We start from the raw sequence: 23,132 nt of genomic DNA, 5'->3' as shown, positions 1-23,132 counted from the left end.
TACTTAGCAGGGAGAAATCTTGATTAAATGGATCACTTTGCACCTTCTATAAAACTTCAATTTATTTCAGTAGGACTATATTCAAGTCAGGAATCCTGGTAGTGTAGTGGATTACAAGCTGGATGCTAACCACAGGTCAGTAGTTCAAACCTACCTGTCTCTCTATGGGAGAAAAATGAGTCTTTCTGCTCCAGTAAAGATTTACAGCCTTGGAAATCCTATACAGGGTTGCTGTGAGTTGGACCTGGTGGCATGCAACCACCACCACCACATTCAACTCTGGTTATTAAAACTTTGTTTTTGGTATTTTGTAGAAGCCATTGGCTTGACTGAGCTGAAGTTAAATAGAACAGATAAATAGTTGCCTTAGGAGAAATTTGACAACGTGGTTACTTAAAAAAATTACTTGAAAAAAAAAATTACTTGAAACTTCTAATTAAACATAGGCAAATAGATGGGAGTCCTGGTGTTGTGCTTCTGGTTACAATGCTGGACTGCAAGGCTGGTTTGAACCACAAGGTCGGCAGTTCAAGCTCCCCAGCCACTCCTCCAGAAACCCTTTACAGGGCTACTACCAGTCGGAAGCACCTGCCAGAACTTAATAACAACACCACCCACCTCCATTTCTTCACCAAATCTTATAAAAGGACTAAAAAAATAAGAAGAACTAAACCCAATAGGACAAAGAGACTTAACTTTTCCCACATTCTTTATCTCCAGCATATTTCCCATTCTCTCCATTGTGGTCCAAGATAAAAGCCTGACCACTTAACCCCAATAACTATGAGTATCTTCAAACTCCTTGACTTCCACAACTTTTTGTCTTTTAGAATACATCTCCTTCTTCTCACTTTCCTTGACTGCTTTGGTAGACAATCCCTCTTACCCCACTTCTTACCTCTCAACCATGTTTTTGCTTTGCTTGGCCTGATAGTCCTATTATGATAGTCTCTTTGGACAGTTATTTTAGAAGGAATTTTAGAATTCCTTCCAGACACAGCGAAGCAAAGCTAAGCAAAAACAGGATAATGCCGCATCAGATGGATCAGAATTCAGTGCTTCTTATTTCCAGGTTCGTACTAAAATGTGCTTCTAGGTTTCTTTAAACTTTTTCTCTTCCCTTGCTTTTAACTCTTGAACTGCTCCTCAGTCTATTTTGGTTCTGTTTTTATATAACCCTGGCTTCCTTTAGCCTGCGTTGTTGGTTGTTGTTGCAAAGTGCCGTAGAGTCAGTTCTGTCCCTTAGCGACCCTGTATAGGGTTTTCAAGGAGCGAGCGGCTAGTGAGCTTGAACCCCAAACAAAATTTAACTGATTCTCCAAATGCAGGACACCCCTCCCCAAACCCCCTCTCTCCCCCCCCTTATAAAAAACTCCCTACCTTTCTCCCTTTTCACAAGAACCTGTTTTCACCATCATAAAATGTCCTTTTTAGGGAATTCAAAGGAAATATGTACCATCAAAAAGGCAATCACCTTTATTTTCCTTTTTTAAAGTATTTAACCTTAGGTTGCTATGAGTCGCACCGACTAGATGGCACTTAACAAACAACAAAATACCAGCTATTTCCATTTGAAATGTAAGCCTATTTGAGAAGCTGCCTGCCTGTGAATGGGGCCAGAGGGAGTGAAGAGTCTGTGCTGGTGAGCCTAAGGTCTCTAACCCGAGAAACTGAAAAATAGCAAATAAAAACTCTGCTCTGGGAGGCCCGGGGATAATTCATCAATTTCCTCCACAAATCATCTGGAACGTCTTTGCGTATTTATTCTGAAAAGGGTGTATGCGAATGAGGACAGAATTTAAGCAAGAATTAAGAAAAGTTAGACCCTTAAGAAAACAAATAAACAGAAAAACTCAATGCTATCCCAGTCTTTTATAGTTCATATAGACAGACTTTTAAAGGCACGTTACCTGCAGATTACATGGAAATTGAGTCCTGGTGTGGCGCTGTGAGTTAATGCATCAAGACAGCAAAGCCGTTTGAACTGCAAGGTGGGCGGTTCAAGCTCTTCAGCTCTTTGGAAACCCTATACAGGGTCGCTATAGGTCGGAATCGACTTGACGGCACTTAACAACAACAACCAAAGGAAATTAGGAGAGGCCTTACATAGTCATTTCTGCGTGAATTGATTTTCATTAGGCCAGCATTCTTTCACCTCCAGGGTCCCAAGGGTTTATTACAGCAACAGTGACCTCAGTAACAATCCCTTCAAATTAGTTTTATTCACCCAACTGCGTTCAAAATCAGACAGTCCTTCATGACAATTTAAAATGCCATCTAGATTCTGAGTCTGGTTCTGCACCATGGAAGCTCAGTCTCTGTGGAAAGCTTATTCCCGGCAGGGGAGTGCCACGAAGGCATGCTTCTAATGTGATGTTCACGTTGGTGTGCGCACTTTGGCAGCGAAGAAGAATCTGTGCTTTAAAATGGTGAAGAGTCGGTGAGTGTGCGGTGAATTATTAGTCTCGCAGCTGGGGCTTGGTTGTTGTCTCCCTCCCTTTTACACTAAAAACTGAAAAAAAACCAATACACAAATCTAATAGAGACCAATACCAACCGAGAGCCTAGGGAAAGCGCGCCAACCACACAAAGAAAAGGAGGGGGGCTACTGGGATTCAAAATCATGTCCCTGGGACAGACAGTCTCCTGGGCCTATCGGAGTTAACTGCGCGCTTGATCGTAGCCAATAGACACAGGGTTTCTGGTCCAGGTCCACCTTGAAGACTGATAGACAGTTATATAGTCCAATAGAATAGTGTGATGCTCAAGAAGCAACCAATACGTTGGGAAAGTGGGTGGAGTGTAGGCCAGGGGGTTGGCGGTGCCGTGTCATGGAGGCTCAGTCTCTGAGCAGCCATTGAAGGGGAAGGAACTGCGGGTGTGTGTGTGTGTGTGAGCGCGCGCGTGTGTGTGTGTGTGTGTGCGTGTGTGAGTGCGCGCGCGCGCGAGTGTGTGGACAAGGAGGTGGGGGCAGCCGAGTTAGAATACCAACTCTTTGGACTCCATTTGTTATTCTACCCCCCCCCTACACCTATCTGGTGGAGGTGGGCGTTATATTTTCATTTCTTTTCATTCATTTTCAAACCTTTTGAAATTTTAGGGTTGGGGGTGGTGGGGAAAGGCAGGAAAGGGGAAGGGAGGAGACTAGTGGCAGAAGAGGAGGTGGAGGACATGGACATGAATAAGAGGATTAACCTGGAGTTAAGGAACAAAGCCCCGGAGGAGGTGAGATGACTCAGCCCCCTCCCCTTCCCCATCAGCCCTATATTCGGAGGGTCGGATTCCTTGCGGGGGGGGGTCGAGTGGTGTGCAGGGAGGGATGATAAATTAACCCCTACCTGGGGTTAGGGTTGGAAGAAATGTTTAATATGAAGTTTTAAGTCATTAAAAATCTTCTTAAAATGGCGAAGGGTTTAAGTTTTTAAGGGCCTTTTTGGTGTGCAGGGGACTTCGCCTCTTTGGGCTGTTAATAAGCTGGGCTTCCTGCCCCCGTGGGGGCAGGGGAGCAGGGTAGTGGGGGCCTCCGGTGCATCGCTCCTCGCCTTCCTCCTCTGCGAGGCCCGCAGCGTGGGCGCGACCCCCAAGTCCACTCGCCCCTGCCGCAGGCGTCGCCGCCTGAGAAGTTAGTCCAACTTTCCTGCAGTACTGCCAACTCGCTTGGTGTCGGGACCGGAGGGGTGAAGCGACTCAGGCCTCTGGCCTTTAGGCCGCTCGGCGCCCGGCGTTGCACAGGGCGCGGGCTCGGGTCGCTCGCGGGGTCTGCGGGCCGCCCGTTCCCCGCGGCGCCCTCTCCCCCGGGAAACGGCGCGCGCCGACCGCCGCGGGACGGAATCTGGAATCTGGGTCATTCACGGGCTCGTCGAACCGCCGGCCTCTAAGTTTTGGGACTCGTTGCTGGGACCGGAGATGGGGAGGGGACGTGAGGCGGAATTCCCTTCTTTCCCTCCAAAGGGGAGGAGGACTCCCCCCGCGGCTTTTACACTGCGATGTGTTGATATCGGTGTGTGGTGTCGTAGTGGCCGCAACTTCGAATTTGATCCGGGGAGACGGTTTCACACAACTCAACAAATGGGTCGTAGTAGTTTTGTGCCTTCAAAATGGGTTCGACGAAACTAAATGATGCGCTCTCGTTCCTGTCGCCTTAGTTAAAGAGACGGGCTGGGCTGGGGCTACGTGAGGCGGAGCTTTCGGGGAAGGGGGGGTGGACGGAAGGTATTCCCGCCTCCTTTGTGAGGGTGCCCCTCGGCCTCACCCAGCCCTTAAAGTCCCGGGCTGGTGCGTGAAGGGATCCCGGCGGCCTGATGATCCCTCTTTTTCTTTGGAGTGTCCCAGCACGCTGTGGGGTTCCCCATCGACCAGAGTGCATGTGCGTTTGTGGCCCTCGCGGAGACTCAGACTTCAGTTTTCAAGGGAAAGTGTCAAGAATCTTGGCTCGTGTGCGGGCCCTGAAATAAAACCTAGAATTGGAATAGGCAAGATAGTGTTTCCTTCTCTTGTCGCTATGAGTCGGACTCTGGCTGATGGGCTGCAGCGTGCTGAATGGGAACTCAAGATAGTTGTGTACTTTTTAAAAAAAATCTTCCTGATATTGGTAGGGGGTAGTGAGAAGGAAACAGTCGCTGCTGTTAAGGTCATCCCAGACAAAATTTGTGGTTTTTAGGGTCTGTAGGATCTCTAGGGAAAAACAAAATCAAACGTGAAAGCTGTTTCTCAGAAGCTCACATTTGGAACGCTTTTTTTATGTCTTGGGTGGGAAAAATGGATTTGCCTTCTACCCCTTTCCCAACCCTCATTCTTTAATTTCATCACAGCATTGCCACCTTTGGGGAGTATAGGAGACAATGAGTGACTTTTTGCAAACTCTCCTTCCTCCTCTAGGGTGTAATAACGGTTCTTGTATTTGTAAAGCTCATGACAGTTTACAAAGCACTTTTTAAAAAAATTATTGTGAATTGAGTGAAGGCTTACAGACAAGATTATCAATTTTACACCAACAAATCCTAAACTTTGTTTCATCTCAATTATTGCAATCCCCGCCATGCAATAAGAGTTGTCCCTCTTCCTGCCTGTGATTACCCATGTACAGATATCTTCTTTCAAGCTCATATATTTGTGGGATACACAAATAATACATATATATCCCACTCTGCCTTCCATACCCATTCAGCCTGTGTCTGACCGCTGTTGTTCCAAGGTTGTGTACTTATCGTTATTTACCTCTATCCCTTTAGCATGATTGGCTTTTTGCAGACTCTTCCTTCCTGCTCTCAGTTGTAATAACGGCTCTTGTATTTGTCTTCACCTTTCTTCATTACACTTCTGCCAACCCTTGTATATTGCCCTCGCCATCACTGGAGTTAACAAGCATCTAACCCTAGTCAAAATTCTTCAAAGAATTTTTTTTTTTAGTATGAAAACTTTCTGTTGAGCCTTTAAAATATAGTGGTTTCCTATAGTATTTGTCCTTTTGTGCATAATGTCCTCCAGGCTCATCCATGTTTTGAAGTGTTCCACAGATTAAATCGTTATTATTCAACATAGCATAGTATTCCATTTGTGTGTATGTACCAAAGCTTGTTTATCCACTCTCCCATTGATGAGCATTTAGACTGTCTCCATCTGTTTGTTGGAGTCCTGGTGTGGTGCTGTGGGTTAATCCGTTTGACTTCAAAGCCGTTTGAATTGCAAGGTTGGCGTTCAAGCTCATCAGATACTCCTGGGAAACCCTGTACAGGGTCGCTGTGGGTCGGAACTGACTCGACAACACTTAACAGCAACAACATCTGTTTGCTATTGTGAATAGTGCTGAGATGAACATAGATGTGCATGTATCTACTTGTGTTCTGGCTCTTATTTCTTGTGGATATATACCAAGTAGAGGGACTGCTGGGTCATGTGGAGTTTCTATTTCCAGCTTTCTGAGAAAGGGCCATACTGTTTTCCACAGTGGTTGAAGGAACCAGCAATGGAGGAGGGCCCCAGTGCCTCCACACCCTCTCCAGCATTTGTTGTTTTCTCTTTGCTATTAATTAATGCAGGTGTGATAAGATGTCTCATTGTTGTTTTGATTTGGGCCTGGTGTAGGAAAAGCACTTGACAGCTAACCACAAGGTTAGCAGTTCAAACCCACGAGTTGCTCCTCGGAAACCCTATGCAGGGTTGCTATGAGTCAGAACTGACTCCATGATACTTAACAAGAATGACAAATGGTGGTGAACATTTATTTCTTCATATGTTTGTTGGCTGCCCGAATATCTTCTTTAATGAAGTGTCTGTTCATGTCCTGTTGTTTGTTGTTATGTGCCGTGGAGTCGGTTCCGACTCGTAACGACCCTTTACAGGGTTTCCAAGGCTGTAAATCTTTGCGGGAGCAGAAAGCCTCATCTTTCTCCCATGGAACAGTTGGTGGTTTTGAACTGCTGAACTTGCAGTTCGCAGCCTGATTTGTAAACACTATGCTACCAGTCCTGTGCCCATTTTTTAATTGGGCCATTTGTCTTCTTATCATAGAGGTTTTGTAGTTTTCTATATATTTTAGAGATTAGTCCCTTGTCTGTTGCAAAAAATTTTTTTTACCAGTCTGTTGGCTTCATTTTTAATCTTTGACAAAATCTTTTGATGTACGTGTCTTAATTTTTAGAAAATCTCAGTCCTCTATTTTGTTTCCTGTTGTTTGTGTTTTTAGTAATGTTTGATTGTGTAATTATGCCATGTATTGTTGCTGTTGTTATTAAGTGCCATCGAGTCAGTTCCAAACTGACTCTGGAGTTTCCGAGGAGCAGCTGGTGAGCTTGAAACACCGACCTTGTTGTTCAGACTGACTCTAGCGCCACTCTAGGACTTCACGCCATGCAATAGCGCCCCTAAATTTGTTCCTATTTTTTCATTGATGATCTTAATAGTTCTAGGTTTTACATTTAGGTCTTTAATCCATGTTGTTTGTTTTTGTATATGGTATGAGATACGGATCTTGTTTAATTTTTCTGCAAGTGAGTTTCCAGTTTTGCCAGCACCATTTGTTGAAGAGACTATCTCTTACCCATTTAATGTGTTTTGATCCTTTGTCAAAGATCAGTATGTGGATGGATTTATTTCTGGATTCTCAGTTCTGTTCCATTGATCTATGTAACATTTATAGTATCAGTACCAGGTTGTTTTGACCACTGTGGCTTGTGTAGTAAATTTTGAGATTAGGGAGTGAGAGGATTCCAACTCTGCTGTTTTCTTAAGCAGTGCTTTGCTTATCTGAGGTCTTTTTCCTTTCCATATTAAGTTATTGATAATTTTTTTTTTCATCTCTTAAGAATGCTGTGGGAATCTGGATTGGGATTGTGTTATATCTGTAGATTGCACAAAACACTTTTCATGTTTGCTTTTCTATTTTTTCAGATAAACTTGTAAATTGGATTTGTATTGTTCTAGAATTGAAATTGGCAAAGGAAGTCTCAGTGCAGTGAAGTCATTGACTTAAGTGGTAGAACTGGTTTACAGACACCAATTCTAGTGGTCCTTCTACCACTCTCCTATACTGGGAGTCAGAAAGACTTGGAGTTGAGGCACAGCTGTGCCACATCCTAGGCAAATCATGTTTATCCTCTGGCCCTGAATTTCCTTGTCTCTAAGCATGATGCTTCCTGATGTCAAAGTCATATTCAAGTAGGGAAGGTGGTATTCCTTGTTGCTAACTTTGAGTCCTCAAAATGCTCTAAGCATATTTTTTGCATTGGGAATGCAGACCAGGGTTTCCTGCCTTCTCCTTAAGATTAATCATTTCAGGCCCACACCAGGACATCTTGTTACTGTAAATTTGACCTAATAGGAGATCCAGTCCTCCTCCCTGCTTCAAGAATGGAGAAAAGTCCTCGAAAATACTACCAGGATGGCAGGGACAAAAAGCATTTTGTTAAGAGTGTAGTGTTCTGAATGATGTTGTTTGGCCTCAATATGAGAACAAAAACCACCCCAGAGCTGAGCTGTTCCAGAAGGGTAACCAGGTTTTGTTTTGTTTTGAGGTTTGATGGCGTTTATCAGCCAAAAAGATAAGAGAGTAGAAAATTGAAAAAAAATGAACACAAGTCTTTCTTTTCTCCTCTGTGCTGTTAGAACAGCTTACTGGAATTCTTTCTCAGTAGCCTTGTTGTTAAGTGCCGTTGGGTTGATTTCAATTCATAGCGACCTGTATAGGATTTCTGAGAAGCAGCTGGAGAGTTGCTGTCCTGTATGTCCTGATGTTGGAAGGTCATTCTCAGACACCATTTTAGGGTCAGAAGCAGGTTTACCGTGGGACTTTTTTCCAAGATTTATTTTTTATGCCTCAGAGGTTTGAAGCTGATATTGAACTTCTTAGTTGAAGTTTAAAATTTAAAAAGTTGTCTGTAGTGATGACTTTAGACTTTTTTTTTTTTTTAATGTAAACGATGTATGTAAGGGGATTGGTGGCATTAATGTGTTTCCTCTTACAGGTGACAGAGTTGGTCCTTGATAACTGCCGGTGTGTCAATGGGGAAATTGAGGGACTGAATGATACTTTCAAAGAACTAGAGTATCTGAGTATGGTTAATGTGGGACTGAGTTCATTGGCCCGACTTCCCAGCTTAAATAAACTTCGAAAGGTAAGTTGGTTTTAAATGTGAAAGCTTTGTGAGCTAGTTTTGGCCAAGGGAACCCATCTTCTGTCAATTGATCAGAAGTTTCTTTCTAGAAATAAGAAAAGCATTACACAGGATTTTAGAATCAGCTCCATTATCGTTTTATAAATATAAATTTAATAATGGAATCTCTTTATGAAATGGATTTGATTTAGCATTTCCCAATTGTTTCTCTCTGAAGCATAAAATCCAAATGTAACACAGCTGGGACCAAACCTGGGTTCTTGTTGTGGTTGTTGTTTTTAAGTGCTGTCGAGTTGGTTCCAACCTACAGCAACCTGTGTAGGGTTTCCGAGGAGCAGCTTGTGAGCTCTAGTCCTGATGTGGCACCATGGGTTAATGCACTGGACTGCAAGGTTGCTTTGAACTGTAAGGCCAGTGGGTCAAACTCAGCAGCTGTTCCTTGGAAACCTATACAGGGGCTCTATGAGTCGGTACCCACTCGATGGCACTTACGAGCAACAAGAAGTGGGAATTTGGAAGTTACCCAGAGAGAATAATGATAATTTTTGCTTTCTTTTAAATTGGTGTATTTTCTTTGCTCCATCCTAAGTCTTCACCAATATTTATTTTTTTCCCCTTGTTGAAAATGTAGTTAGAACTTAGTAGCAATAATATTTCTGGAGGCTTGGAAGTCCTGGCAGAGAAATGTCCAAATCTTACCTACCTCAATCTGAGTGGAAACAAAATCAAAGATCTCAATACAGTAGAAGCTCTGGTAAGTTGAAAAGATTTTGTTTCTTGATTTGCTTTTATGGGTTGAAATGTCTGGCATTTGTATTTTCTCTTATCAATTTATGTTTAACTCTTGAAACTTCTGAATTTTTAATATGTTGTGATTTAGATAGTTCCGACTTTCTTTTCTTTTAAGGTGAACTATCCAGAGAAATTTAAAAATCAATGAAAAATTTGTCATCAACCTTAGGAGTTGAATATCTGGTTTTTAAGTTTTCATCATTTTCCTAACTTATATTTCTTTTCCTTCCTTTTAGCTTATCTTTTGAATTATTTTATAACTGTTTTCTTTATATATGGGAAGGAAAAAGAAATACAGTGAAAATGAAAATTGTTGCTTTAATTTTTATAAAAAAGGTTGGGAAAGTTGAAATGATTGAAAATAAACTTCTCTGTGAATGGAAAGTAACCATAATATTCTTGTTGCCTTTTAATGCACACATTCAGACAGTAAAAGTCTGTTGAGTATCTACTAAAAGTTAGGCACCTAGCCAGGTGCTGGAAACAGGAATGAACAAAACAAAGTTCCAACTCTTATGGAGTTTACATGCCAGGGACTAATTAAGAGGATAGGCTGGGCTTGATATAATAATTCTTGTTTATAAAACTCTAAAAATCATTCTCTTGATTTCAAGTATATGTTTTCTAGTTCATCAATTAAAAAATAAGATGGCATTTTAAGTCTTGAATGTAAATTTTAACTTTACTTTTACAGCAAAATCTTAAAAATTTGAAATGTCTTGACTTGTTTAACTGTGAGATCACAAACCTAGAAGATTACAGAGAAAGTATTTTTGAACTGCTGCAGCAAATTACATACTTAGATGGATTTGATCAGGAGGATAACGAAGGATCTGAAGAGGATGATGATGAGGGTAATCATTCTTAATACTCATGAATGTGTCATAATTATAGCCTCCACTGAGCGATGCAAATTAGGTTAGTCCTGGAGGTTTAGGTGTGAAAAAATAAACAAGATGCTAGTAAGACAAGAAAAATTAAAAAGTCCCACAGCCCTTGCCCTATATGAATATTTTTAATTTTAGACTTCTGAGTATATCAAGAACTTTAATAATTAAAATACCAAGACTCATGCATTTTTATATTCATATATACTTATATAACCACTACACAGTAAAAGGGGAGACTTATAATAAAAAGAACTACTCATAACATCGTTACTTACAATAGCCAAAAAGTAGAAATAACTCAAATATTCATCAATTAATGAATGGATTTTAAAAAATTATGATATCTCTATATAGTGGAATATTACATGGACTGTTATTCAGTAGTAAAAAGGAACGAAGTAATGATATTTGCCAAAAATGGATAAACTTTGCAAACATTATAAGTGAAAGAAGCCAGAAACAAAAGAACATTTATTATTTGATTTCCTATTTATCAGATGTCCAGAATAGGCAGCTTCATAGAAACAGAAAATGATTAGTTGTTGCCAGGGGCTACAGGAAGGGGAAGATGGGGGAAGACTGCTAAGAGGTGTGCTGTTTCTTTTTGGAGTAATGAGAAATATTCTGGAATTAGTGAATATACGTTTCTTAATAAACAGGTGATTAAATAGCTGCTATTAAAGCATTCAAAGAGAATCACCTTAAATTTTGGAATGAAAGGCTGCTTGTTACTATGGTTTGAAAGCTCTTTTGCTGTTAAATTTAATGGATAAACAATATATAAAACGATAAACCAGCAGGTCTTGAAGTACAAAGTAAAATGAACTTTGTACATATAATGTTTTGCTGAAATTCTTTGCACAGGAAAAATATCAGTGTTTAGAAACCATATTTCTCAGCTAATAAATATGAATGTTGTAAAAGAAATATTTAAAGAAAATCACTCTGAGGTACTTCCTACCTATTGGCTTAAGAGCTTGAAGTGATTGGGGCAGGGGTGAAAAGGATCAATATACTAGCAAGAAACATTTGCCAACCATTTGTTCTTTTAAAATATTTCTAAAGATGGAGATGAAGAGGATGAGGATGAAGAAGATGATGAAGCTGGTCTACTTGAAGGATTTGAGGAAGAGGAGGAGGAAGATGAGGATGAGGATGAGGATGAATCAGGCTCAGAATTTGGAGAAGGAGAAGAGGAAGTGGGCCTCTCATACTTAATGAAAGAAGAAATCCAGGTAAATACACACTATTTATCTCCAGTGAAAAGTAATTATTTATGTGTAGGGTTCTGTAAGAAGGAAGTTGTATGGAAATCTGAGAATTATTTCTTAGGGTCTGTCTGCCTGTCTTTTTCTCCCACTATTCCCTGTCCCACACTATATCCAAATAATCATGAACACTTATTGATAGAGCTTCTTGAATATTTTTTAAACCCATTATGCCTTCAATGCTTTGGTGTGGTGGAAACATTTTGCAAATGTTTCTGAGCTTCAGTATCTGTATTTAGAAAACTGAGATTATAATATCAACCTCAGGATTGTTGTTGTTGTTATGTGCCTTGGAGTCGGTTCCGACTCATAGTGACCCTACACAGGGTTTCCGAGGCTGTAAATCTTTTGGGAGCAGACCGCCTCATCTTTCTCCCATGGAGCGGCTGGTAGTTTCGAACTGCTGACCTTGCGGCTCACAGCCTGATTCATAACCACTACGCTACCAATTTAATAATAGCCAATTTGTGTTAAATTTATTTTTATTTTGTTTTTCAATTTAAGTATATGTTAAGTGTTGTTGTTAAATGTCATCAAGTTGATTCCAACTCACAGTGACCATGTATAGGGTTTCCAAGGAGTGGCTGGTGGGTTTGAACCTCCTACCTTGCGGTTAGTAGCCCAGTGTTTATCCTACAGTGCCACACAGAAACTTTAAGTTTCTTCCCAGGAATTTCTCTTGCTTATTTTTTTAGAACCTTCTAAATGGTCTCGCTGAATACAGACACCACCACTAGGTGTACCCTTTGCAGTGTTGCCTGGGTAATCATCATATCACCAGCCAACTTGAAATGGTTTAATGATTCCCTAAGCACTGGACTGCAGACCACAAGATGCACGGTTTGAACTGACTCAAAAGCACTTAACAATAACAACAACACCTGCCACCAAGATCTTTGGCCAGGCCTACAAGGCCTTTCATTATGTGCCTCTTGCTTCCTCTTCTAGCCTCATTTTCCTCAGGCTAAAATTAAATTATTGTCTATCACACCAAGCTACATCTTGCTTTTATGTCTATATATACACTTTTCATTCTATCTGAAATGTTTTTCTACCCACCCTGTCTGATGAACTTTTTTTCTTTTTTTGTTGAGGTAAACATAATTGTAGGGAAGCATGTAAGATGCATTAATTTTATCTACAACTTAATTAATTTTTACATATGTTTATAGTAGTATAACCACCACCCAATCATGCCATTTAAGTACTTTCGAGTCAGTTCCAACTTACAGTGACTCTATATAAAGTTTCTGAGGTGTTAAATTTTTGAGGGAACAGTTAGTCTCATCTTTCTCCCATAGAGTAGCTGGCAGAGTCGAACTGTGGACCTTACGGTTTGCAGTCCAGTGTTTGTTTTATGGAGCCACCACGCTCCATGAGTCATGCCTAGGAACTCTTATTTATCTTTAAAAACTCAAACTCGTGAGTTGCCTCATTATTAAATCTTACTGTGATTTCTCTTAGGCCATCAGCCTTTCCTCTGATACCTTAGAACTTGAGTAAGAGTCTTGGTGTGGCACTGTAGGATAAGCACTGGACTACTAACCACAGTGTTGGTGGTTCAAATTCTCCAGCCACTCCTTGGAGATCCTGTACAGGGTCACTGTGAGTCAGAACTGACTTCATAGCACTTACCACCACCACCACCAACCTAGTTTGTGGTAAACTCCTTAAGGACAAGAACCATTCATTTCTGTATCTTAGCATATACTATATTGACTGTCACATAGAAGGTTCATGGGAAATATTAGCCCCTGGGAGTTTAGATAAGTGATTTTTCCTAATATTATTGAGTCTTAGAATTCAGTATTTTATAAGGAGAAATATTATCTCTTACTTAAACCAGAAATTATTAATGTTCTTGTTTGTTCTCCTAATTTAAATGAAGTTTTAAAAAAAAACTCTTTATCATGAATTCAGTGAAGGTGAGTGAAGGTTTATAGACAATATCATCAACTTTACATTTAACATATCATATACACTTTGTTTCATCTCAATGATTGCAATCCCCTCCCTGCAACAAAAGTTATTCCGTTTCCTTCCTGTGGTTCCTATTTGCATTCTACCTATCTTCCTGTCCCTTCTCAACTTTGTCCTTAGAAAAATGCTGCTTTTTTGCTGTTGAATGATTGCCCATTCCATGGTGAGCATTCCTTATAAGTGTTGTTGTCCCCCATTATATGGAATCCTAGTGTGGTGCTGTAGGATAAGCACTGGACCACAAGGTTGGTTTGAACCACAAGGTTGGTGGTTCAAACTCAGCAGCCGTTCCTAGAAACCCTATACAGGGTTGCTATGAGTTGGAACTGACTCAATGGTACTTAACAACAGCAACATAAACCTGTCTACTGCTTGGCTGAAAATTGTGCTATGAAGGTGAGTTCATTTCCAGACCTGAAGAGTGATGGAGGGTCATAGTCTTATGTTCCTCCATTCTCTTTCTGACCTGTAAAACTGGTCTTTTTTATTAAATAATTTTGAGGTTTGTTCCACATTTTCTCCCACTCTATCTGGGACTCTCTAATGTAATCCCTTTCAGAGCAGTTGGTAGTGGTACTGGGCACTGTCTAGTTTTTCTGGTTCTTTTCATATACTTATTGAAGTTCCCTTGTACTAACCAACACTGACACTGGCAAATGTAGAGCAAAAATTCCCAAGATAATACTTACAGTAGTAAGTCACTATAAGGGTAGATTTTGTTTGTTTGTTGTTGTTGTTGTTAAGTGCTGTCAAATCGGTTCTGATTCATAGAGACCCTGTATAGGGTTTCTAATGAGCAGATGGTGAGTTTGAACCTCCAACCTTGCAGTTCAAACCAACCTTGCGTTTGAGTGCTTATCCTTCAGCAGCACATCAGGACTCCGTAAGGGTAGCAGAGACTGGTAAATGTTTTTATTCATAATGGATAGTTTGTTGTTGTTGGTAAGTGCTATTGAGTCAATTCTGACCCATAGTAACCCTATATAGGGTTTCTTAGGAGTGATTGGTGAGCTTGAACCTCCAACCTTGTGGTTCAAACTGATTTTGCAGTCCAGTGCATTAACCCACAGCGCCCCATGAAAATGAGTCTTGATATTGGAAGCTAAGCACCAGAGAAATCTGCGGAGGCTATTGGGATGTAAAAAAAAAAAATTAGAAGGAAATACAAATTCTATTTGAGTAACTATTTTTTATTTGAGTCTTTTTATTTCTTATTTCAGCTGTTATTCATAGGCAAGGAATTAATATGTGCAATGTATTTCATTAAAAATGAGGGTGGGAATCTTTCTTAAGTGTTTGCTATATACATGTTTATGGTAAATATAAAAGAACATGCAATAGCGAAAAAAAAAAAAAAAGAGAGTGGGGACTTCAGAAGAATTGGGAATGATGGTGATCTTGTAGTACTAAAAGGTGCTTTGGTGGCCCAAATGGTTTACACTCAGTTCCTAGTCTAAAGGCAGTGCCATGGAACACAGGCCTCACAATCTGCTTCTTAAAGATTACAGCCAAGGAAAGTCATTGGAGCAGTCCAACTGTAACCTGGGGCTACTGTGAGTTGAATAGACTCAAAGGCAACAGATTTTGTGATTCTCAGCACAAATGAGGAAGCATTTCATTTCCCTTTAATAAGGAAAAGACTATGATAGTTTTTGCTAAACAATGGTGAAAGTTGAGTTTTTATTATCTAATGAAAGATTGGAGTTCTGGTGTAGGATAAACACTCAAACCCACCAGCCACTCCTTGGAAACCCTATACCCGGTCTCTGTGAGTTGGAATTGACTTGATAACACTTAACAACAACAATAATAAAAAAAATAATAATGGATGATTAGGAGAGGGAGAGAAAAAAAAGAGATATAACAATGTGACTAAATTAATCATGTTTTCTTTAAAACAAAATCCAGAATAAGAATTAGTTTTTTAGATCCCAGCTTTTGTAAACTTTTAAGGAATAAACATGATTAGTATCTCAAATAAAAAATAAAATGAAACATTCTCTTTTATTATTCTTTGCAGATAGAAGAAGTTTAAAACGTTGCTTTCTTCTTTCTCTTCCTACCTCCTTCCTTCCGTCTCCTTCACCCTTCTCTCTCCTTATCTTCCTCTCTTTTCTACCATTTAGGGCTACAGGTTCTCCTGCTCTTTCTTGTTATTTCTCTTTGTATTATTTGCTATCCCTTCTGTTTCTTTTTGTTCCTTGTAACTTGCTGGTATCTGGTGTGGAGATGCTTTTTACATGTTTGAATTCACTACATAAGGATGATTTTTCATAAAAGAATCTTGTTTCTCAGGAGCTTATAGCTAAATGCTGAAAACTTAGGATCTATTTAATATTTCTAGATGCAAGTGGAGATGTAGATACTGTGAAAAGAGTGGATTGTCAAAATTTTCTCTTAACAGCCCAGTGGTTCTTGACATTTGCTGACTGGTTAATGCATTTTGAGAAACTTTGTTGGGCTGAAAACTCTATAGGCTAAATTTTTTTCAAACATATCTAGAACTCAGCTATTTGAAACATAGCCAAGAAAAGGCAGTAAGTTTAAGTGGCCTCTAAAAAGCCAAAATATAAATGATAAAAAACATTTTGTTTGTAGGACAACCTGTTATTCTAAACCTGTTTTTAGTATTCAGTTGTATGACAAGCTTATTGATCTAATCTCTGATTCCATAGCAGATTCAATTGGGCTAATATTGACTACAAAAGAGAAGGTATAAAAACTAGAAAAAGATACAACTCAAAGTGTAGTCAGGGATGTTTTACAAAGAAGACTACTATCCTAAATGGAGTCCTGTTGTGGTGCTATGGGCTATTGCGCTGGACTGCAAAGTCATTTTGCACTGCAAGGTAACCGGTTCAAGCTCACCAGCTGCTTCTTGGAAATCCTACAAGGCCACTATATGTCGGAACAAACTCAATGGCACTTAATAACAACAACCATCCTACATAATATGTTCTGAGAGAATCAGCATATACTAATATGGTATAATGTTCATGGTCAAAATGGTGACCATGGTTATTCAAGGAAAAGGTCAACAAAAACAGTAGGAGAGTGTGCAGTGCATTTTAGAGACATATCCCAATTCACTATAGAGGTTTTTTTTTTTTTTTTAAAAAAAAGGTTATGATGCTTAAAGGCTATATTTAAATATTATCTATTCAGAACAACTTATCCTATAAAAGCTGTAGATCAACTTTTAGTGCACTGTTTATTAACCTTTGCTACTTTAATGTGTAGTTTTTTAGATGTGAAAGGACCTAACAAATCTTTTTAGACTGGTATTTTCTTTTAATTGATTGGAAATGAGTCTTGGAAAAATAAAATGACTTACTTAACGCATAACTACTTATATTTCGGAGCTAGGGTTCAGGTAATTTCTACTTTGATGTATAAAAGGAAAGCCCTGTTCAAAAACCAAAGCCATGTTTTTGAAATAGTCTAAAGTTGCTGTGTCTAGTATGAGAGCCACTAGCCACATGTGACTCAAAATTAGAATTAAAAACTTAGTTCTTCATTTGCACTGGTCATGTTTCAGATACTCAGTAGCCACATGCAGCTGGTAGTAAAATATATTGGACAGCATAGATAGAACATTTCCATGATTGCAGAAATTTATTTTGGACACTGTCTTGGTGTGGTGCCGTAGGATCAACACTGGATTGCTAACCACAAGGTTGGTGGTTCAAACCCCACACCTGCTTCTTGGAAACCCTTTATAAGGTCGCTATGAATCAGAACTTACTCAATGGCACTTAACAACAACAACAATTTAAAGCAAAGGAACCCTGGTAGTGTAATGGGTTAGACTTGTAATTGCAAGGTCAGCAGTTGTAATCTACCAGCTGCTCCTGTAACTGCCTTAGAAACACTATACAGGTTTGTTAAGAGTCAGAACTGATTCCATGGTATACAACTACTACCAATTTAAAGCATAGCTTATAAAACTAGGGATTTAGTTGGCTCTTTTAAAATAGAATTTACAAAAGTTAGGCAGAGATTATCAGAATACAGAATAAATGAGTTTCTTTGCTCTTTCTGGGTTGTATTCCATGCCAAAATATGTCTGACTTATTTATTCTCTAACTGAATATTTGAATTTCAAGGATGAAGAAGATGATGATGACTATATTGAAGAAGGAGAGGAAGAGGAAGAGGAAGAAGAGCGTAAGTTATATTAGTCATTAAGAAATCCTAAAATTAAAGTCATAGCTATTATTTATGGACTTTAAAGAATTATTCTATAATCAAATTACTGATCCTTATAATGTAATTTTGGTATGCCTTGAAAAGGAATTTAAACCTTTTTTAATGAATAACTTTCTCAGATAATTAATGAATTCCATTTAAAAAATGAAACCACTTACAACATTTAGTTTTAAAACAGAATGAAAAGATAATAGAACCTTGAGCTTAACTTACTGTGTTTTTAGATTGTTTCTTTTTGGAAAGGGTAAAGCCTTCCTTATCTGTATGAGAAGAACAGCTGAATTTTAGATGTCTTTGTCATGTTTTCCCTCCAGCACATTTTTTTATTTAGGTTTTCAAAATAATTTTAAAAATTGACTAACAAATTGATGTCAAGCCCTTAGAATTTTGATTTTTACTTCATAATGTGGCCACAAGGGTGCACAGTAAGCTGTCAGTGTGATCACCACCACCACAGCAATTAAGGCTCTTACAGTACACTGAAATGGAAAGAATTTCAGAGTGGAAACTGATAGATTTGAAGCTTTGTAATTTAAATACATATTCATTTATTAAAATTAAGTATTTTACAATTTTTCAGAAGAAGGTCTTAGAGGGGAGAAGAGAAAACGAGATGCTGAAGATGATGGAGAAGAAGATGACTAGATCATTCTAAGACCAGATTTCTTACTATTCTTGGGTGATTGTGTCTTCATTGTTTCTTCATGTATGATAGCTATCCTTGCAGAAATTAACGTGTAACTTTTTATAGGAAAAGTGTGGTTTTACTGTTTTTTGCCTTTTTATCATTCCAAATAAGATTTATTAGTCTGTTAATGATCATATTGTATGTAGAGAAAAATTTTTCATTGACCCTCCCCCACATTGTGTAATTCCATAGAAATTTATTTGGAATCTTAATTTTTCTAATTCATACTTGCTGCAATAGTCATTTTAAGGCCATAATGAAAACATGGTAGCTTTTTACAAGGTATAGTATACTACATTTCATTCGTAAGGTTTTAAAGTTATTTATAAACTAACTGAAGTCACAGTCAGCTGTAATATGAAATGACAATAGTCTTTTGAATTGGTTATTTTTTAGAGGTAATCCAGAGATCTTTAGTTTGAAGGCATCAACTTTTTTTTTGCTATGGATATTTGGGTACTTCATTGTCATAAGAATTACTTAGAAAGTAGAAGCAGAATAGTAAAGTCTCTATTTAGCAATAGAGTTCATGAATTTTGTGGAGGCTTCTTAAACCTCGTTTAAGCCGGGTGACTGTAAGATTTTATTTTTGAAGGAAAAATTACTTATACTGAGTACAGAGATGTGCAGGTTAGCGAGCCCTTTCTTCAGGCTGCAGATCATGACGTAACAGCAGGTCATTTGTTTTTACGTATGTGTTCTTTTTCCTCTCAGCAATTTCTTTATGATCACCTTCCTTTCTTGTTTTACTCCCCTCCTTCTATTTCAAAAAAGAAAAGTTGAGAAACCTGTAGCTCTCCTGGAGGACCTTTAGTCTTATACCTCCTTACCCACCTTCTCAGACCTGTTTCAATTTTAAATAAGCAAGATAAATTGAGTATCTTCTCAGAACAAATGTTATTATCCATATAGTTCTATGTAACAGGCTCTCTTTACTCTAAATCTCTTTTTGTTGATAATATGTACAGACTAATAGATGAGGAAAGAAAAGAAGCAAAGGAGGCTTTGGGGAGCATCATGTTCCTTAAAAATCACAATAATCACCTGTTGATATTTCATGAGATTTTAAGTTGGCTTCCTAAATGATTTGTATACTGCTATACAAAATATTTTTTGTTTTCCTGAATGAAACTTTTTTCTTTCTGCACTTACAAAGGATTATCAGCTATTACAGCAATTAATTGGGATATACTAACACGGCAGTTGGGAAAATATTTGGAACTTAATAATACAATTGAGATTTGTTTTCAAATGGTTGGGCATTAAAAGAAGAAAAATCTATGGGATAAATGTGAATGTGCCTGTATGTGTTTCCTTATATGCCTACTAAAACATATAACAAGTAGACTAGTACATCATGAGGCTCTTGCTTTTTAAATCTTGGCTATCTAAATTGTTTTCCTTTTGATTTGAATCTTTGTAAAAATTTTAAACATTAATGTCAGCAAATGAATTGAAGTTACCCATCCATGCTGGCACATATTGAAATTACTGAGTATAGTACTTTTTTAGTTTAAAATGTATGAGTTGAGTTTTAAAGTAAAAATTTAGGAGTTATTTGTAGAGAAATTAAAAAGTTACACAACTGACTGAAATGAAATTCTTGGGATCAGTTTAGTGGGGAGATTGATATCTCCAAAGGACTAACATTTTACCTCTTTTTAACAATTGAAATCTTTTGTTTTAATCCCTAATAAACCTCATCACATAGTATGCCAGATTATAAAAGTTATTTTTAAAATTAAATCTATATATTGACTTTCTTATCAATCATCTTATTGTGCAATCAAAAATAGAGTTCTTTGGTTTGAAAACAATACTTTAGAGCCTCCAGATAACTTTTAAAACTTATTTAGCTTTGTGGGTGATATTTTCATGCAAATAAGTCAGGGTGGGTTTTATATTTTGTAGAGGTTTTTGGTCCTATTTTAATGCTCTTTGTATGGCAGTATGTATATAGTGTGTTAAGTTTCTCGAGAATCTCTCCTCAAAAAACTTTGAAGTTAATACTTTTATGTAACTGTGTTTTGAATAAAGCCATGACAGTGTTAAAACAAACAAGCAAAAAAAAAAAATGCAGTACTCCTGATCATTCTCTTATTGTTTCTGACCCCCATTTTTCCTGTGACTGCTGTAACCTAGTTTTTGAAACTGAATTGCTTCAAATAAATTGAAGATTTGTTATAATGACTAGTTTCAGTATGATGTTCACTTTTCAACACAACAGGGGTCTTTGAAGGTCTTTTTAAGAACAGAGTATCATCTTGAAGTTAACAGGAGGCATTACGGTTTAGCAGCTTAATTTTGTCATCTTCCTTTTTAACTTTGTTTTAAGAAGCAGAAAAAATTCTGGATTCTCTTAATTTTTCATTTAGAGTCGCAAATTGAGTCAGTGCTGTTTTTTGTATTTTGAGCTGAAGTAATCATTTTATTACTTATAGTTGAAATAACTGTCACTTAGAGTTCACTAATGTACTTCTGGTGTGGCACTGTAGGATCAGCACTGGACTGTGAACCACAGATTGGTGATTTGAGCCCACCAGCTGTTGTTGGAAACCCTATCCAGTGTCTCTATGAGTCGGAAGCTACTTGATGGCACTTCCCAACAACAAGCATATAGATAACTAAGGGAGGTTTGTGGGTCAGTGGTAACACTCATCTTCCCTGTGTGAGACCCAACTTCAGTTCCCTCCAGAACATTTCATGCACAGCTACTACTTATCTGTCAGGGGAAACTTGCATATTGCTATGTTGCTGGAGAGACTCACTGGCATTTTCAGACTAGGATAGACTTTTAAAAATCAGCCAATGAAAACCCTGTGGATCACAACGTTCATATCTGACTCATCATGGGATGGTACAGGACTGAGTGTCTTTTCGTTCCAGTGTATATAGGATCACCATAAGTTGGGTTGATTTGATGACAGCTAACAACAGCATAACTAAATCAATTATAAAACATGTACATAAATTATTTTCAAAAACAGTCCAAAGCCTCCATATATCTTCTATAATGTTGTTTACCTTCAGAATCCTTTGCTAATCTCCAGGCAGTCACTGGATTACAAACAAATTCTGTTTCTAAATCTTTTAACTTGAATTTGTATGTAAATCAGAGAAATTAGATACGGTTCATATCTAACATCAGTTAGTCAAATGATTGTCTTAGTATATAGCATATAGTGTATAACTTCGTATGCATAAAAAAACAGAAACACTTCTAGGTACATTAAGATGTCTTTAACATAATAACACAGTAATGTTTTGATATATGTCGCAAAGTAACTGATTTGTTAGTATGAACCTTATATGTATTTCAAAACTTTAATATAATAGACTCTGCAAGAATTGGTTCATAACTATGGGTTGTATATAAATTGGAGGTTTGTAACCTGGGGACTGCCTGCTAGTACAAATACACATAATTCTTTCATGGTTTACCTTGAGTAAAACTCCCTTGAGGCAAATAAATTTTTTTCTTTTTTTTTCCTTTGATAAGTGATTTTTAGAAATGTTTATTATGTAGATAATTTGAAACATCTGTTTTGTAAAGTCAAGGCACCTATAATGTTAAGTGATGTTTTCATGATTGTTTTATATGGTATAATATTGAAAAGGTATTTTAAAAATAGAACTTGGTAAGATGGTAAATATTGAAATACATTTCAACTACAAGTGTAAGTTACTGAAAACAGTATATTTTTATCTTGGGTCTTCAAATTATTGAAAGCTTTTTACCTCTTGGTGTAAGAAAATGATAGAACCATACCATACGAAGTTTTTGATGGAGGTATTAGATTAAGAATCAATTCAATGAGATTGTAATTTAAAGCATTTCTTAGTGTCATTTATTCCTTGTTGTATATTTTAAAAAGAGGCTTTGGAACCTGTGACACTCATTCTTTCAGTGACTGAAAATTTCCCCTCTGCTGTTGTTCCTAGTGTTGGATGCAAGGATCTTCTGCAGCTGTTGTTTAATAATAGCATTCTACTACTGCATGCCTTTTTAATGTACTAATCAGTGGAAGATTTCAAAGCCTGCCATGAGTACTGTGACCTGAGGCCGTTACTTGTGTTAGTTTTTATTGAACAAACCTGACTTGAATGAGAAAAGGTTGCACCACTAAATAGAAATTATGAAATGAGTTTATTTCTAGGAGAATCTTTAAAAGGATCTTACATACTAGTAAAATACTTCTATTTCATACACATCTACCCACTTTTTGGCGTAGTAAGACCCTGAATCAGGGTTACCTATAATAACCCACTGCCATTGAGTCGATTTCAACTAAATGACCCTATTGAACTGAGTAGAACCACTCCATCGGGCTTCCAAGATTAATCTTTATGGGAGAAGCCAGTCTCAGTTTTCTCTTTGAGGAGCATCAGGTGAGTTTGAACCATGGACCTTGTGGTTAGCAGCCCACAGTTAACCCATTACCACCAGTGCTGCTTTATCTATAATTGTTGTTAGGTGCCACTGAGTCAGTACCGACTCATAGCAACCCTATGTTCAACAGAATGAAATACTGCCCGGTCCTGCACCAACTTCACAATAATTGCTACACTTGAGCCCGTTGCTGCTGCTACTGTTGCAATCCATCTTGTTGGTGGTCTTTCTCTTTTTTGCTGACCCTCCACTTTATCAAGCATCATGTCCTTCTCCAGGGATAATATGAGAGACGAATTCTGG

General features: G+C 38.1%; 1 protein-coding gene across 5 annotated transcripts; it reads left to right on the top strand.

The window, feature by feature from the left end:
* The first annotated feature begins 3,028 nt into the window (after positions 1–3,028).
* Positions 3,029–18,544, top strand: ANP32E (acidic (leucine-rich) nuclear phosphoprotein 32 family, member E). Of its 5 annotated transcripts, none has more exons than XM_006861357.1 (7): positions 3,172–3,225; positions 8,463–8,612; positions 9,244–9,366; positions 10,099–10,258; positions 11,360–11,529; positions 17,649–17,709; positions 18,338–18,396. In XM_006861357.1, exons 1-7 carry the CDS (start codon positions 3,172–3,174, stop codon positions 18,394–18,396), a joined length of 777 nt encoding a protein of 258 aa, XP_006861419.1. The 5 variants fall into 5 exon arrangements, with proteins under 5 accessions (XP_006861421.1, XP_006861419.1, XP_006861418.1 ...); XM_006861356.1 differs by having other exon boundaries at positions 18,335–18,396; XM_006861355.1 differs by having other exon boundaries at positions 18,332–18,396.
* Positions 18,545–23,132: the final 4,588 nt, after the last annotated feature.

This window comes from Chrysochloris asiatica, unplaced genomic scaffold (genome assembly GCF_000296735.1).
Source record: "Chrysochloris asiatica unplaced genomic scaffold, ChrAsi1.0 scaffold00042, whole genome shotgun sequence".
In the NCBI taxonomy this organism is placed as follows: domain Eukaryota; kingdom Metazoa; phylum Chordata; class Mammalia; order Afrosoricida; family Chrysochloridae; genus Chrysochloris; species Chrysochloris asiatica.
Note: the sequence above shows the minus strand (reverse complement) of the source record. Positions and strands in the feature narration are given on the sequence as shown.